The 15618-nt window shown below is 57.1% G+C and overlaps 1 protein-coding gene across 2 annotated transcripts; it reads left to right on the top strand.

Annotated features, from left to right (window-relative positions):
* Nucleotides 1–3327: 3327 nt before the first annotated feature.
* Nucleotides 3328–15532, top strand: MAD2L2 (mitotic arrest deficient 2 like 2). 2 transcript variants are annotated; one of them, XM_008694725.2, is made up of 9 exons: nt 3328–3427; nt 10887–10938; nt 11033–11151; nt 12191–12262; nt 12834–12934; nt 13825–13919; nt 14238–14311; nt 14837–14929; nt 15186–15532. In XM_008694725.2, the coding sequence occupies exons 2-9, from the start codon at nt 10899–10901 to the stop codon at nt 15225–15227; spliced, it is 636 nt and encodes a 211-aa protein (XP_008692947.1). In that variant the 5' UTR covers nt 3328–3427; nt 10887–10898; the 3' UTR covers nt 15228–15532. The 2 variants fall into 2 exon arrangements, with proteins under 2 accessions (XP_008692947.1, XP_040501712.1); XM_040645778.1 differs by lacking the exon at nt 3328–3427 and adding an exon at nt 10317–10462.
* The last annotated feature ends 86 nt before the right edge of the window (nt 15533–15618 follow it).

The following is a 15618-nucleotide window of genomic DNA, read 5'->3' as shown; positions in this document are numbered from 1 at the left end:
AGTGTCCCAGGCCCACCTCCTGAGCCAGAGTTCTGCCCCCTATATTATAGGTAGCCACCCCTCCTCCCTCCCCAAGCAATCCTCTGGCCCCCCTCTTCCCCAAACTTCATTATCTTGGTACCCAGACAATTTAACACCTCTTTGCTGCTTGGTCAGCCCCGCCACTTAATCATCAAGTGACAAAATGCTTGCTGTTGGCTCTGGCAGAGGCCAGTATGGGGTGGAAAGACACCTGGTGTCAGGCAGGCCTGGGGATGAATCCTGGCTCCAGCACTTCATAGCTGGGTGACCCTGGGCAAGTCAATTAACCTCTCTGGGCTTCAGTCCCACATCTGAAAGAGGAATGTGTTTTTTGAGTATCATTTATTGGCCTGTTTACTAACTGGGGCCCAGAGCTTTGTGCACATTGTCTAATTCAGCCCTTTGAAGTGGGTAAAAAGAACTCCACATCGGGTCAAAGCTTTGAGGGACTTGCCCAAGGTCACACGGTAGAGGAAGTGGTAGAGCTGGGACTTGAACTCATGGTTATCTGACTCCAAAGGCAGGGTCTTTGAGCACTCCTCATGCTACTACCTTCAGTGACCCTCACCAGTAGGGGTGCTGTGACTTTCAAGGACGGCTCATGTGGGGGGCTGTAACCTAGAGCCTGGCACAGAGAGAGCCTCGAAAAACTTGTAGTTTCTACAATGACTTCATCGCAACTGCTCTGGATTCTAGCAGGGCCCTTATGCCTTGTACCCTCACACCCATCCAGTAACGTGTACAACACGGTTAATGCCAGACCATGGCGTTGTGGTTCAGAGAGCTGCCAAAGCTGGGACCCGGGGGTGGAGAGGGGCAGGGCCTCTAGTGGCAAAGGTTCAGAAACCACCCTCCCATGTCCTTCCTGGGGAGGGCCTGTGCTCTGGTGGTCAAATGGCCCCCTCAAGAGGAAGGGCTGGCAGAAGACAGGCAGAGGGGCTGGAGCAGCAAGAGAGGCAGGTGTCACCTGGAAGGGCCAGAATAGGGATGGCCATAGGACACCTGCCCTTGGGAACATGCCCAGGACCCCTCTCTGGAGGGAGCTCCTGTTCTCCCCAGACTGTAGAATCAGGGAGGCCAGGATGCAAATCTCTGCTCCCCCACACTCCTGGCTGAGACCAGTGAAGGAACTCCCTCCAGGTCACAGAGCTAGGAAGCCATCAGCAGGGATTCAAACCCATTCTGCAGGGCTTGGGCAATCGCTACCCTGTCTATAACCAGGCACAGGAATCATCCTCATCTTCCAGAAGGATGAAGAGACTCTAGTACCACGGGGATTTTCCAGGTGGCTTGCTTCCCCTCCAACCTTCCCAGTTATGGTCCTTTGCTCCAGGGCCAACCCTGGATAACCTGTGGCTTGCAATTTTCAGTTCACTCCTAACCCCTTGACCAAGCGTTCCATTGGATAGAACACGTGTGCACGGAGCACCTACTGCGTGTACTGGGACCACAAATGAACAGGACCCAGCCCTGCCCAGGGAAGGGCAGACCTCGAGAGACAGGGAGGCAAGGGGGAGCTGGACGGCTTCCCACAAGAGGGGGAGAGGGGAGAGCTGACCTTGGCCCACAAGGATGGCAGGCTTTGACTGAACGAAGGGCAGGGGAGACATTTCAGATGGAGGGAAGAGCCCTGGCTAAAGCTCAGAGGAAGGCCTCGTGGAGATGCTCAGCCCTCAGTGGTGGCTGAAACCCAAGATGCAAATGAGAGTATTGTGGGAGGCAGGTAGAGTTGCTAATTGAGTGGCAACAGGGAGCCATTTGAAGGATTTAGGGCTGGGGAGAGGGGGTGGATTGAGTGGTGAGGAGGAAGGCAGAGAAGGTGGGTGAGGGGCAAGGAGGCTCTGAGCAGATTTCTGAGGGGTTGCGGGGGGGCCGCTGAGCCAGCTTTACTGAGGAAGACTATGGCCGGAGGAGGCAGAGACGGCAGGAGGGCCCTGGGTTGCCCAAGCTGGGCCTGTCTGCTAGGCAGGATCATGGGCAGGAGGCTGGATGGGGGTGAGCCTCTTTTCCTGGTCCTACCCTTGCCTCTCTAAAGAGAAAGGCTCAGGTTGCCACCCCTGGCTGGGGCTGAAAACCAGAACTTAGCCAGGGGAGCCTAGAACTTGCCAGCTGGGAGAAGGTTTCCCTCTGCTGAAGGGACCCTCATGAAGCCACTTGGCCCCCCCGTCACTGCTGGACTCCTGGGAGGGGGGTGTCACCTGTTATGAGGACAGAGATGCTATGATGGTCAGAGGGTCTGGGCAATTACACAGCAGAGCCAAGATACAGCAAGACAATGCCCCCAGAGGAAAGGAAATGGCTTGTGAGCTCGTGCCATTAAAAAAGAAATCGGGGCAAGACAGAGGTTCAGAATTGGGAATGTGTCACATGGATGTCTCATGATGAATGTCCAGCTGTTGGTAACATTGACACAGCGACACTCACCTCATTTTGGAAGCAGAGACCCTTTTCACCCTGATTTTTAAGCTGCTTTTAGGATAAGCTGAGAGGAGGAGTGAGAAGAGAGAAAAGTACCTATGAGAGCAGGAACCCTGTAATGGGCAGGGGGCTGCAACTGTGACCCCCATGCGGGAGGGGGCCACAGTGCCGTTTCTCTGCAGTGTCTCTAAGCTCGAATTGGGGATCCATTTCCCCCTTGCTGTGGCCCCCCATCCCCACCCCAGCCAGGGACTGAAGCCTCTCCCATGGCCCCCAAGTGTGTTCTGTGACGGCATCCAATCTGTTTTTTTTTCCCCACTGTTCCAACACATGTCCCTGTAGATAGGTGCTATTATCCCCGTTTTATGAAGGGGACACTATTAGGCTCACAGACATGCGTTCCTTTGTCCAAGATCACTCCCAAGGCCTCTGTCTGCCCGAACCCAGAGGGATGGTGCTGAATCTGCACCGGGACACTTCTGGCGTGCCACAGGCTGGGAGGAGGGCAGCGTGGAGGAGAGCGCCTGGCAGGAGACCAGATGGAGGCTAAGGCCGAGGGAACACCCAGTGGAGGAAAGCAAGAAGACTTGGCGGGAAACCCAAGAGCCCTCACGTCTCTAACCTCGGCTCCTGGCTCCCGGAGGCGGCTGAGACCCGGGTGCGCGAACGGAGAAAAGCCAATGGGGAGAAAGAGGGCCTGAGCCGGGGCCGTCGCGGTTGCAAGGGCGCGGACCTGGCCCGGGCGCGGGGCCACCGGCTGTGCCGGCAGGGGCGCACCCAGAACCTCCTCCCCCCGAAATACTTTCGCTTCCCGGGGCAGCCTCGAAAGGGGCAGGAGGACACGCCTGCCAGCTCTGTCCGGAGCTCAGGGAGTCTTCGAAGCTTCTTCGAGCGGTGGCGGACTCCCCAGTCCACTCCCCCGCCTGGGAGACCACCCAGAGACTCAGAGACAGAGAGACAAAGAGAGACGCGGTCCCAGAGGGAGAAGGCAAGGAGGAGGGGGGGGGGTTAGCAAGGGCGCACGCGAGGCAAAGTGTCAGAGCGTAGAAAAGTGAGCGTCCAGCGGAAGGTGGGCGGACGCGGGGACAGGGAGCAGAGTCTGGAGCCGAGCGGAGACTCTGCGAGGAGCGGAGGCGGCGGACACACGGACCGACGGCTCCGAGGGCGGGGCGGGCGGGGAAGAAAGCGAGATCCTCACCTCCGGCCACAGTCCCCCGAGCGCCCCGCCCCTAAGCGCGCCAGGTAGCCCACCTTTGTCCGGGCCCGCTACCAGGTGAGGCGGGAGGGCGGGGCCAGGGGCGGGCCAAGGCCATGCCTTACCTGTCCGGCCGGCACGGCGGGGGCCGAGGGGCGCGGGGCCGAGGGGCTGGGGGCCGAGCGCCTGCGGGAGCCGAGCGCAGCGGAGGGCCGAGCCGCGAAGCGGAGACCGCGCGAAGAGATGCGCGGGCGGCAGGAGGATGTGCCCAGGCTGAGTGGGGCTGGAGGGAAGGGGAGGGGGCGGGCGCGCGGGAAGGGGGCGGGCGCGCGGGGAGGGGGCGGGGGAGGGGCGGCTGGAGCGGGCTCCGCTAGCCCCCCGCTGAGGGGCAGCTCCGGGCCCGGCCCGGGCCCCGCGCGCTCCCGGCCAGCGCGCCCTCGCCAGCTGCGCTCGGCGTTCCGGGCCCGCTCCCCAGAGGCCTAGCCGCCGCCGCCGCGAGGGCGCGGGGCAGACAAAGGAGGCAGACAAAGGCGGGCGCAGCCGGGCGGCCGTGCGGGCACCGGGCGAGGCGGGCCCACTCCTCCCGGTGCGTAAGAGCCGCCTCGGCGCTGCCCGGAGCGCGTGGGACGGGCGGGGCGCGGGCAGCGGTGGCGCATCTGGAGCCGCCCCGCCGGGAGCGGGCGACAAAGGGCCGTGGCAGGGGGTCTCTGGCGGACCCCAACAATGGATCGGAGCTGAGCGCTCAGCTGCGGCCGCGTCTGGCTGGGCAGGGGCCGGCCAGTCCCCAAAAGGATTATTCCGCCCAGGCTGTCAAATGGGACGGAAGAAACGCCCGGTGCGAGGAGGGCGGGACGGGGCACCGCGGGGCCTTTGTAGCTTCGAAAAGTGCGCGGAGCGGGGGGGCGGGGTTCTAGGAGAGGTCGCTCTTCGATGTAGGGGTATAGGGGGTCTTCAAACGTTACCATGTGGGAATCCCGGGCACTGACGGCCGCACTGCTGTTTCCCCCTCACCCCCCGGGAGGGAAAGGAGAAATACAATTCTACACAACACACACACACGCCGTCTTCCTCTCTCCACGCCCCGTCCAAAGTCCGTCTGATGCTCCCCAGCCCAACCCAGCCGGGACAAAGCCAACCCCTGGGGCGGCTCATCCATCACCGCGCGGGGCGCCGCGTCCCGACGACCCTGGGAGTCCGGGAATGCTGTGTTATGAGTCCCGCGGCCCCCATAACTCACGGCGGGGTCAGTGGGGCCACAGGCGCTGCAAAGATCAAAGAGCGGTGGGGCGGAACCCCCGCGATCGAGAAGCGGCTCTCTTGCCTGGCGCCCAGAGCTCGTCCAGTGGCTTCCATTTCGACTGTTTTCCTCTTCCTGTAGAATGTCGCAATCACGGCTCCGGGGTTTAGGAGCTCCGTTCTGTGGTCAGGCCAGATGCGTGGGCTTATCTGCTGATGCCATTCCTGATCACCTTGGGCAAGGCGCCTGAACTCTCTGAGCTCATCATCATCCCTGACTCTTAGAGTTCAAGGATTAAGTGCGATGGCCTTTGTAGGGAGATAAGTGTTCCTAAGATCCTGGCCTCATGGCAAATGCTCTAGAAAAATTAAGTGCTATTGTTATTATCATATTATTAGCCTGATGGGCACCAGGATGGACTGAGTTCTGAGCAGAGTAGAGACATGACCTGATAGGCTTTAATTAATTCACTCCAATTCCTAAAGTTGGGAATAGACTGCAGTAGGGCAAGGACAAAAGTGGGGAGACAGGAAGTCTTCCCAGTGTGGCTGGGAAGAGGTGATGGTGGCTTGGATGAGAGGGGTGTCTGTGGGCATGATTCTCTTTTTCAGGAATGAAACTGTGGCCAGGTATTCACTGCGGACTGTGGTTCAAAGGCTGCTGCTCTGGCTGTTCACCAGTGGGGCGATCTTTTGTCATGCTCTCTGTTCTCTGGATTGTCCCAGAGTGATGCAGTGGGAAAAGACAGGTGTTAGGAGAGGTCTGGACTCCTATCCCATCGTGGTTATGGTGACTTTGGGCCTCAGTTTCCCCAGAGTTGTATGGCCAAAGTGGAAACCACCCAAATATCCATTGACTGATGAGTGGATGAAGAAAATGTGGTGGAGTCATACAATGGAATATTATTTGGCCATAAAAAGAGTGAAATACCTATACACGCCACAATGTGGATGAATCTTGAAAACATGCTAAGTGAAACAAGCCAGATCTAAAAGGCCACATGTTGTATGATTTATACGAAATGTTCAAAATAGGCAAACCCGTAGAGACAGAAAGTAGTCTAGGGGTTGCCCGGGGCTGGAGGAAGGGGAGGAAGGGGGGTGTGACTGCTACTGTGTGTGGGGTTTTTCTTTTTGGAGCGATGAAAATGTTCTGGAATTAGTGCTGATTGCTGCACAACTTACTAAAAACCACTGCATTGCATACTTTAAAGGGAGAGCTTTATGGTTTGTGATATACATCTCAATAAAGCAGTTATTTAAAAAAAGGGGGCAGTCACGCTGGATCAAGGGCTCTTACCCTGTGGTCTGGGATGACTTCAGAGGGCCCAGGAACCCCTGAAATTGTGGAAGACGTTTTGTGTCTCTGGGTGGAGGTTCTTAGTTTAAGCAGAGATGATTTGTAAGGTCCTTCTGACCGACAAGGGGTCAGTGATATTGGGGAGTCGGCAAAACGCCGGGGAGGGGATGGCATGAGTGGGCTCTGCCCTGACCGAGGTGCTGGGAGCACCCAGTGTTGCTGGCCTAAGGGCAGGGCCCTGGCTTGGGCCTGAGGTCAGCAGAGGATCTGGGGAGCCATGTAGGTCAGGCCTCAGCTCGGAAGGCCAGAGTAGGGCGGGGAGGAGCTGCGCGTGGGCCGAGGTCCCTTGTCTTTAGGCATCTTGGCCATGGGGATGCGTGTCCTCCCTTAGGGCACCTTGGGGGCTGCCTTTTTGGAAATGGGGAAGGGGGTGCAGCCGAGGGTGTTGTACATAGGGTTTTGAAAAGCCTGGCGGCTGGTTGCTGAGTGCTTGCTCTAGGGGCTTCGCACATGTAGCTCTTCATCTCGTTGTCATAACAGCACCAGCTGAGAATTTATGTGCCACGCATTGTGGACTTTGCATTTTTACAAATATCTTACTTGTTTCCCGCCCACCCCATCCCGCAGCCCTATGGAATTGGTCCTACCATTACCCCATTTTACAGATGAGGAACTGAGATTCAGAGAGGGAAGGGCCTCCCAGCTGGCTAAGGAGCAGCGGTGGGGAGAGGAGCAGCGTGTCAGGCACAGAAGCAGCCTTGCCTGGTGGGTGCAGGGAGGGGGCACGTAGTGAGCCTCCCCCAGCTCCTGCTTCATTTTTGGAAGCTGCTCTTCTCTGCGCACCGCCACCTGTAGCTCAGGTACTGAAGTCCCAGGTCTTTGTTCTCATCCAGAGTAAGTTAGGATTCAAGTGGGGCAAGTGGCAGCGAGTCACTGTGCACCATTACTTCCTCTCTCCGGTCTTTCATGAGTTCATTTGCACGCACTCACTGAGAACTCGGTATGGCCGGGCACTGGGTAAGGTGCCAGACCGAAAGAATGAACAAGGCTGGGTCTCTGCTTAAGGCGGTGTGGTGTACCAACTGGCTGGGTCCTTGAGCAGCGGGGGACCAGTGGGATTGTCACCAGGCTATATGTGGCTGACTCTCTGTGGCTGCCCCCCCCCCCGTGTTTGGTGTCTTAGGATCTTAAGCGGGATGAGACGAATGTTGTGTCTTGTGATCAGCCTGGGAGGACTTTGGAAGCATCTTAGGGTTCTGGACACTTCATTGCCCGTTGTTTTACCCAGTTCACTCATTGCATGTTTGTTCAGGGGACCCCAGGAATCCTCCTTTGCCCATGAAGGCCTTGGTCTTTGCAAGACTTTGTTACATCTTGCCTACTTCTCTTGGTTTCAATTTAAATGTCTCTTGGGAGTGATTTTCTTTCTGTCCTCATTGCAGACCTTCAGGGACCTGCTCCAGTTGGCAAATAAGCTCTCTCTCTCCTCCTAAACATCCATCCTTTCCTCCCAGATGCCCTCCTACATATTGTCATTATGGTGAAAAATATGCAAATAACTTTGAAAAACAGTCTCCCAGCAAATGGGTATTCAAAAATGTAATAAATTAACCCCATAATGTAATCTGGGTCCCAAGACTATCCATCATGCTGATGTGCTTAAGATCTAGAAACCCAGATGCCACAGAGCCCTATGGATAAAAATGACAGATGAGTCCTCATAGAGCTCCCCCTGCCCCGGCCCCCCTCCCCAGCCCCCCCCCCGCCCCAGCCCCCCGCCCCTCTCCAGCTTCTTGGCCCCCATGGAACTCAAGGCTGTCAGGGGTTTAGGGAACATCTGTCCAGCCTGTTCATTTCACAAACGAGGAGACAGAGGCCTTTTTGGGGTTAGGGGGGAGATCAATTTGAATCCCTTCTCATCTGTGTCCCGGCCTGCCTTCCTCTGTTGATGGCTGGCTTTGAATTCAAAGCCCCAAACATAGGCATTTTGTCCATGGGTTTCTAGCTGACAAGGCAGGTGCCCCGGTGTCAAACAAAGGCTTTTGGGACCTCGCTTTCTGCATCTGAAAAATGTTGAGTGTTGGGTCGTATGTCCTCCATGTTTTCTTTGAAGTGCTTTAGCTCTGTGGGTCAGGAGACCTACAGGTGGCTTGCACTGTGTCTTCTCAGAGCAGGGGGCTAAGGCTGGGGGCCTGGCATGAGTCCCCACGTTGCTCACACTGTACCCTGGAGGCCACCCACAGGAGTAGCTGGACTCTGAACTTCCCACCCTGGATCCAGTCCTAAGAAACCCTTTACAAGGAATTGTCCCCCCTACGACTGCCACTTCCTGTTGCTAGTGAAAAAAGCTGCTTGAACAGCCCCAGAGAGGGGCAAAGAAGGACCCTCGCTTTCTCCAGTGCCAAAGTATCCACAATGATGAAATCTCAAGGAGCCAGAGGATGCTGTTTATAAGCCAGTGAGCTGCTCAGCTGGCTCTGTGTGCAAATGGTCTTCTCCTACATGGCATGACATGGGCAGGGTCCCCGAGTCTTGAGAAGGGTTGTTGTGCCCAAAATGGACTGCCAGGTGCATCAATTCTTGAAATAAATCATCTCTCACTTTGGGGTAAGCATGGAAATGGTATGAAATGCAGACTTTCCTTGGGAACAGCCCAGACTGCTATACTTTTTTTTGGCATCGGGGCCCCTTGGGAACTTGTTAAAGGGCCAGTACCCTGCCTTGTGCCCAGACTGGTCCATAGGTCGAGGCCTGGGTTCCAGGTGTTTAATGGGCTCCCCAGGGATTCTGATGCAGATTTCCAAGGACTGCTTCTGAGAAATGTTTTACTGGTATTCCTGGCTTAATGGGCCAAGTTATTTATCCTCTCCCCTGCCTTCACCCCATCAAAAGTGGGCAAATGCAGGTTTGAAGGCATCCAGAGTGGAAAGGGGGACAGGTCTCCAATACTGAGCTGTAACCAATAAACATTCCTGGCGAGATCTGTGTACCCACGGGTGGGCATGACTCCTAACAAGCTCTTATGTCCCTGGAGGTCAGGGATAAGGTCCCCAGGCTTCTGGGCATGATTTGTTGCCTATAATTTCACAGCAATTTCTCTGACCTTAGTGTTCCCATCTGTAGAATAAAGCGGCTGAAAATGAGTTGAGGCTCTGGAGTCAGATTAGAAGTCAGAACTGGGTTTGTATACCGGCCGTGTGATTTTGGTAAATTAGGGAACATCTCTGAGCCTGTTTACCATCTATAAAGTGGGGCTGGAAAATGGGTGCTTAGCTCTGAGGGTTAATGAGGGAATTAAAGAAATCAGTGCTTGACAGATAAAGGGTTCAATCTGTGTTAGTGATGATTTTAATATTACTATTATTATATCCCAGGAGCCTCTCAGCCCTTCCAGAGTTCGTGTCTCTAAGGGATTCCAGAACTGTAAAGTGTAGTGGTGGAGAACAACTCCACGCATCCCCTCCCTCCATAGATGTGTGATTCGGACAGGTTGCTTCATCCTTCTGAACCTCGTTTCGCTCAACTGTAAAGTGGGGACAATCATAGTAATTGTCGCACGGACTTGTTTTGAGGATTTAGTGACATCATCCGCTGGCACACTTAGCCCGGTGCCTGACACACGGCCAGCGCCCTATAAAGCGCCGCTACCGCTATGACGCTTGGGCCCGGGAGGTTTTATCTTCTTGGGAGGTAAACGCAGGCTGCATTTAGTTTCCGGGTGGGGGCGGGAGTGGGGGCGTCCCTGGTGCACCCTGTCTTCCGCTGTCCCCGCCCCCGGAGCCGGCGGATTCGCTTTCGGTTGGGCAGCTGAGGTCCGGAGATGGTGACTCTGGAGCTAGCAGATGTCGCTGTCTTTAGTCCCCAGCTGTGCCTTCTACCTGGTCCTCACCAGCAACACCTAACCTCCCCCTCTCAGAGCTTCCCAAAGCGAGAAAAATGGCCTGGGGAGCAAAATGCGTAGAGATCTGCAAAGGTGTCTTTTTTCGCGGGCACCCCAAACCGAAGGGAGGCGGCGCGGCGCAGGCTCGGCCTTCCAGGGCCCGGAGATCTTGGCGCCGAGGTCGGGCCCCGCCCCTCCCAGGCCCCGCCCCCCGGCCGCCGCTCCCTCCCGCTCCCTCCCGCCCCCACGGTTGGCTGCGCGGGGAAGTGGGCGTGGCCGGAGGCGGTCACTAGGACCTGCCCGAGCGCCGGGGACGTCACGGAGCGGCGTCCAGGCCGCTGGTTGAGCGGGAGGCGCGAGTGGTTGGGTCGGTGGTTCCCAGCGCTGGGGCCGAGCCCCGAGGCCGGAGCCGGTACCGGGGGAGGGGAGAGGGGCGGGTTTCCCTCCGAGGAGGTTTCCGGCCAGGCAGAGCGGGGGGAGTCTTATTCCAGCCTAGTTTCGTTCTCCGCGCGTCCCATTTTACGCTCGCGGGCCTGCGCTACCCGCCGTTCCCTCTGTGGCTATGCCCTTTTTTGCGAGCGCAGCTCTGGCCTTTCCTACCCACCGAGGCAGCAGGGCGAGGGGGCCAGTAGACAGAAGCTGATCGGGGCGCAGCTGATGTCCCTGAGCTATGACGCCAGCGTGGGGGGGTCCTTTCTAGCCGCCGTGATTCTGTGTGAAGGGGGGGCGTCCTGCCCGCATTCCCTCCAGACGGAGGGGAGGGGCGGTGGAGGCGGGCGGACCCTGCGGCTGCCTGGCCCGTTGGAACTAGCCCCCACTCCTGCCCCACCCCCTAGGTGGCGGTAAAGATGACCACACTCACGCGTCAGGACCTCAACTTTGGTCAAGGTAGGGAGGCGGAGCCTGTGGACCCGGGGTGGGGGGCGAGGGAGGGCCTGAGCCGGCGGGCTTTCCGAGCTCACTGGCTTCTGTCCCCTCGTAGTGGTGGCCGACGTGCTCTGCGAGTTCCTGGAGGTGGCCGTGCACCTAATCCTCTACGTGCGCGAGGTCTACCCGGTGGGCATCTTCCAGAAGCGTAAGAAGTACAACGTGCCTGTCCAGGTGAACCCCCACATCTGGGCTAGGGGTAGTGGGTCACCTGCGAACCTCAAAGAGGGTAGGGGGTGAATTTTTGAACCGTCCTCCACTTTCAGGCTCAGCCCCTCTCTCCCCCTCCACTCTATAGCAGCCTGGCCTTGCCTTCCAATTCCCAGCCTCAGCTGACAGCCTGACAGCCTCCCACCCCTACTGCAGTGACTTTTCTTTCCATCCCCTCTGAACTTGGAGTTGCCCTTGCCCCAAGTTAGGGACCAGGCCCTGGGATCCGAGTTGCCCTTGGAGCACAGTTGTATTTAAAAGAGCCTCTGAGGCTGGTGAGTGGTTGCTTTGGGAAGGCGATTCCTGTAAACCTCTGGTACCTTCTCTCTGCCCTCATCGTAATGGGTTGTCTTAGGTCAAAAGGCAGACAAAGCCGTAAATATGTGCTCCCCATCCCCACTCTCTAGAAGTGCCAGCCCCTTAGGAAGCACTCAGTAAATGTTAGAATAAATGAATGACCCAGTACTGGAAGGTGGTGGAAGCTTGAAGGACATACAAGGAAAAGGAACACAGAATAGCGTTTACTGAGCACCTGCTGTGTCCTGGGTGCTTATCTCACTCCTCACTTTGTCTTTAGGAGATCTTCCACAGATGAAGGAAGTAAAGCTCAGAGAAGTTAAGTGATTTACCTGAGGCCACATAGCTCTTAGTTCCAGATTTCTCATTTTTGAAAATTGATTAGATTTTTGGATCCCTTCTCTGGGAAAAATGCCTGCGTGCCCAAATACACACAATTTAGGGACTTCTCAGCCCCTGGAGGAGTCACGGACCCCATGTTAGAAACCCCCAATGCTGTATTAAGTGGTGATGTTGAGACTAAATTCTTCGAACTCCTCCCTCTCTCTGGATAATCTGCAATTTTTAGCCCCATGATGGAAGTCAGTGTCTTGGGTGGGGAGCCCCAGGGAACTGCTGGCCTCCCTCCCCGGGCTCCTAGAGGGGTGTTGGGTGGTTTCCCCTTTGGTGCTTCGGGCCTCACGAGCCTTAATGGGGTTGTGCACAGATGTCCTGCCACCCGGAGCTGAACCAGTATATCCAGGACACCTTGCACTGTGTCAAGCCACTCCTGGAGAAGGTGAGGGCACCAAGTCCCCCAGCCCACCTCACCCCCAGTCTGCTCCTCCAATGCTCCAGGATGGGGTGATGCTGGGACCGTGCGGGGTCCCCATGACTCTATACCCAAAAGCCTGTCTCCTATACCCTGGAGCCCACCCCCGCCCAGGGACAAAACTCAGGTCGTATGAGCCACATCAGTGTGTGCTGTGCCCGGGAGCCCTGGTTAGTGGAGTTGGCTGGGTGGGGCCTGCCTGCCCCAGAGGGTTCTGGGTTTTTCCCACATCTGTTTCTCTCCCCGCCCCCAAGTTCTGTCTGGGCTTGGCCTGTCAGGGTTTCCTCCTTCTATCTTGTCCTGCTCTCTGAGATGTACCCCCATGGGGCCCAGGGGTCCTCTTCCCTCTCAGTCTGTACCACTCATGACAGGGGGTGCCTACTTGAACTTCTCAAACCTCCTTCTGGGCTCTCAGGGACCCTCAGCCTCGAAGCTGAGCGGGGCTGTGAGTGTGCCCTTCCCATCCTTCCTTGGGCAGGGAGGTGGCGGTGGTGTGTGGGTTACCCGGTTCTGGAGTAGGGGATTCCTGTTGTTGCAGAATGATGTGGAGAAAGTGGTGGTAGTAATTTTGGACAAAGAGCACCGCCCAGTGGAGAAATTCGTCTTTGAAATCACCCAGCCTCCACTGCTGTCCATCAGGTAAGCTGCCTCTCCCTGCGATCCTGGCTGGCTGGTGTGAAGTCTCTAGAAACAGCCCTCACGCTCACCTCTTTAGGGCAGCCCCTGAATACCTTGGCTTGGTCTGCGTTCTCTGGTCCCTCCTTGGCTGCACCAAGCTCCCTGTCTTCCCTCCTGCCTTTTAGAACCCCTCTGAAAGTTCACCTCCTCCAGGAAGCTTGGTAAAGAGGAGAATGGCAAGGCACGCTATCCTAACAAGGCCTGTTAGCAGCTGAGCCACGGTTGGCCACCCAGTGCTCTCCATGTAACCTCTGTGATGTCCAACCTGGAAAATCACAGTGTTGCTTAACGGCTAGTCTCGACGTCATTTTACAGATGGACAAGGACCAGAGAGATGACATGAGCTACCTAAGGTGACCCAAATGGTGGCAGAGCCAGGACACAAACGCAGTTTTCTGCCTTCCCAGTCTATGTCCAGTCCATAGGCAACCAGAAGCTGACCTTGGGCAAATGTGTTGGCTGGTCAGTTGCTGGCTTCCAGTCAGGGGCGCCGGAGTCTTTCCCCACTTGCTGTGTAGCCTTGGGCAAGCCCTCTCTCTTTCTGGCTTGGTGTCCTGGGGTATGAAGAGGCTTGGGCTTTGTCCTTGTTCTTAGACGAGGTTGCATATTAGAAGGACCTACGGGTGCTCCCTCTGGCCCATTCGGACTTAGTTTGGGATGGGACTCGACAGTGTTTTTCAACTCCCTAGATGATTTTAACTGTGTAGACAAGATAGGGAGCCAGGTGCTTAGAAACCAACACACTCAGAAGCAGAGAGGGGCTCTGGACCCCCAGGTCTGCTTCCAGGGTTGACTGCCTGCTGGTGGGAGGGGCACCAGTGTGATGGGAGACCCTCCTTTTCTCCTTCCAGCTCAGATTCCCTGCTGTCTCATGTGGAGCAGCTGCTCCGAGCCTTCATCCTGAAGATCAGTGTATGTGATGCTGTTCTGGACCACAACCCCCCAGGTGTGCTCACCCCCATGCCCTTGTCCTCGGGCATGTGCATGGCTCCCTTGGCTTGGGTCTGCGTTCTCAGGTCCCTACTTGGCTGCAGCAAGCCACTTCTCTTCCTTCCTGCCTTTTAGAACCTGAGAGTCCACCTCCTCCAGGAAGCTACCCTGATTTCCACCTGGCTTCAGTCTCCCTACTGACCGTCTCTTGTCCTTGCATTTGGTTTCCACTCTTCTCCTTTGGGGGGGCTGCCGAGCTAGGGAGGGTGGGAAGAGACTATGCCCAGTGCAGGCACGAGGTGGCCTGGCCTCGACCAAACTCTCGCCTCTTTAGGTTGTACCTTCACGGTCTTAGTGCACACGAGAGAGGCTGCCACTCGTAACATGGAGAAGATTCAGGTCATCAAGGTGAGAGGAGACTGGTCAGGGAAGGTGGGCAGGGAGACCCAGCTGGAGACTCTGAAAACCAGATGCCACAGTTGTGAGTGGGCAGGGGTGTCGCCGACAGTGCGCTCATTACGTTGCTTACGGCAGCGCCTGGCATCCAGTGGTTTTTTCTTATGTGTTAACTGTGTGGCCACACGCTTGTCATGGCCCCACCTGGGCACTCAGCACGGAGACGAGGGTGGAGCCGTGTGCTGGGGCTGCCAGCTCAGCGGCAGTGCTCAGGGTCCGGGGGGGGGCTTTGCCCACCAGTCTCAGAATCGGTGCTTGGGCCTGGTGAGGTCACTTGGGTTCTCAGCCCAGCTCGCATCCGTAGACTTGGCCTCTCTCGGGGACGAACCCGGGTGTCTGTCATGCTGGGAGTTCCCTAGGGATTCTGCTCCTCCCTGAAGCCTGACGACCCCAGCTCTGGGGAGGGAAGGGGTAGCGAAGTGAGGGCAGGCCACGGTCCAGCCCCCTTCTACCGCCTTCCCTTGGGCCCCTCCCTAGGACTTTCCCTGGATCCTGGCGGATGAGCAGGATGTCCACATGCACGACCCCCGGCTGATTCCACTAAAAACGATGACGTCAGACATTTTAAAGGTGAGCCGCACGGGGACCTGGTCGGCTTTACCGAAGGTACGCGGAGCCCTTGCCAGAGGCTCACACGTGGCTCGAGGCTCAGAGGAGATGACCAGGGAATGCCGTGTAAGGCTCCAAACTCCCTTTCTCTTAACCGGCGGCTGCGCCACACGACCCCAAGCTTAGGCAGAGACGTGTGTGCCAGGGGCCTGTGGCCCTGCCCGAGGACGTGCCCTGGCCGTCCTCCTGACCTCGGCTGTGTGTCCCTGTCTACCAGATGCAGCTGTACGTGGAAGAGCGAGCTCATAAAAGCAGCTGAGGGTGCGCCTGCCCCCACCGTGGACGCTGCAACTGTTGGACACTGGGGGCCCCCCGCCTCGGGCAGTGCTGTAGGGCCCCCCTGATTCCAAGTGCACTTATTGCCTGTGTGTCCAGACCACCCACCCTCCAGCGCGGCGCTGCTCAGGTCTGCTTGCCTTCGCGGAGAAACTCTCCCCAGGAGGACAGGGAAGGATGCCTGGACCTTGATTTCTGTCTTAGCCTCCTGGGATTTGGCCGGCCAACACTGTCTGTGTCTCAAATACTGTGCTGTGAGTTGTTTCAATAAAGGGCCCCAAGGGCTGAGCTGGGCTATCACTAACTGGACTGGGAGGGACAGGAGAAACGAAATTAACCCGGGAGGAGGGGCTGCTTCTCTACCAAAGTGCTAA

This window comes from Ursus maritimus, unplaced genomic scaffold (assembly GCF_017311325.1).
Source record: "Ursus maritimus isolate PB19 unplaced genomic scaffold, ASM1731132v1 scaffold_32, whole genome shotgun sequence".
In the NCBI taxonomy this organism is placed as follows: Eukaryota; Metazoa; Chordata; class Mammalia; order Carnivora; family Ursidae; genus Ursus; species Ursus maritimus.
The sequence above is the reverse complement of the archived record's forward strand: the minus strand, read 5'-3'. Positions and strand labels throughout refer to the sequence as shown.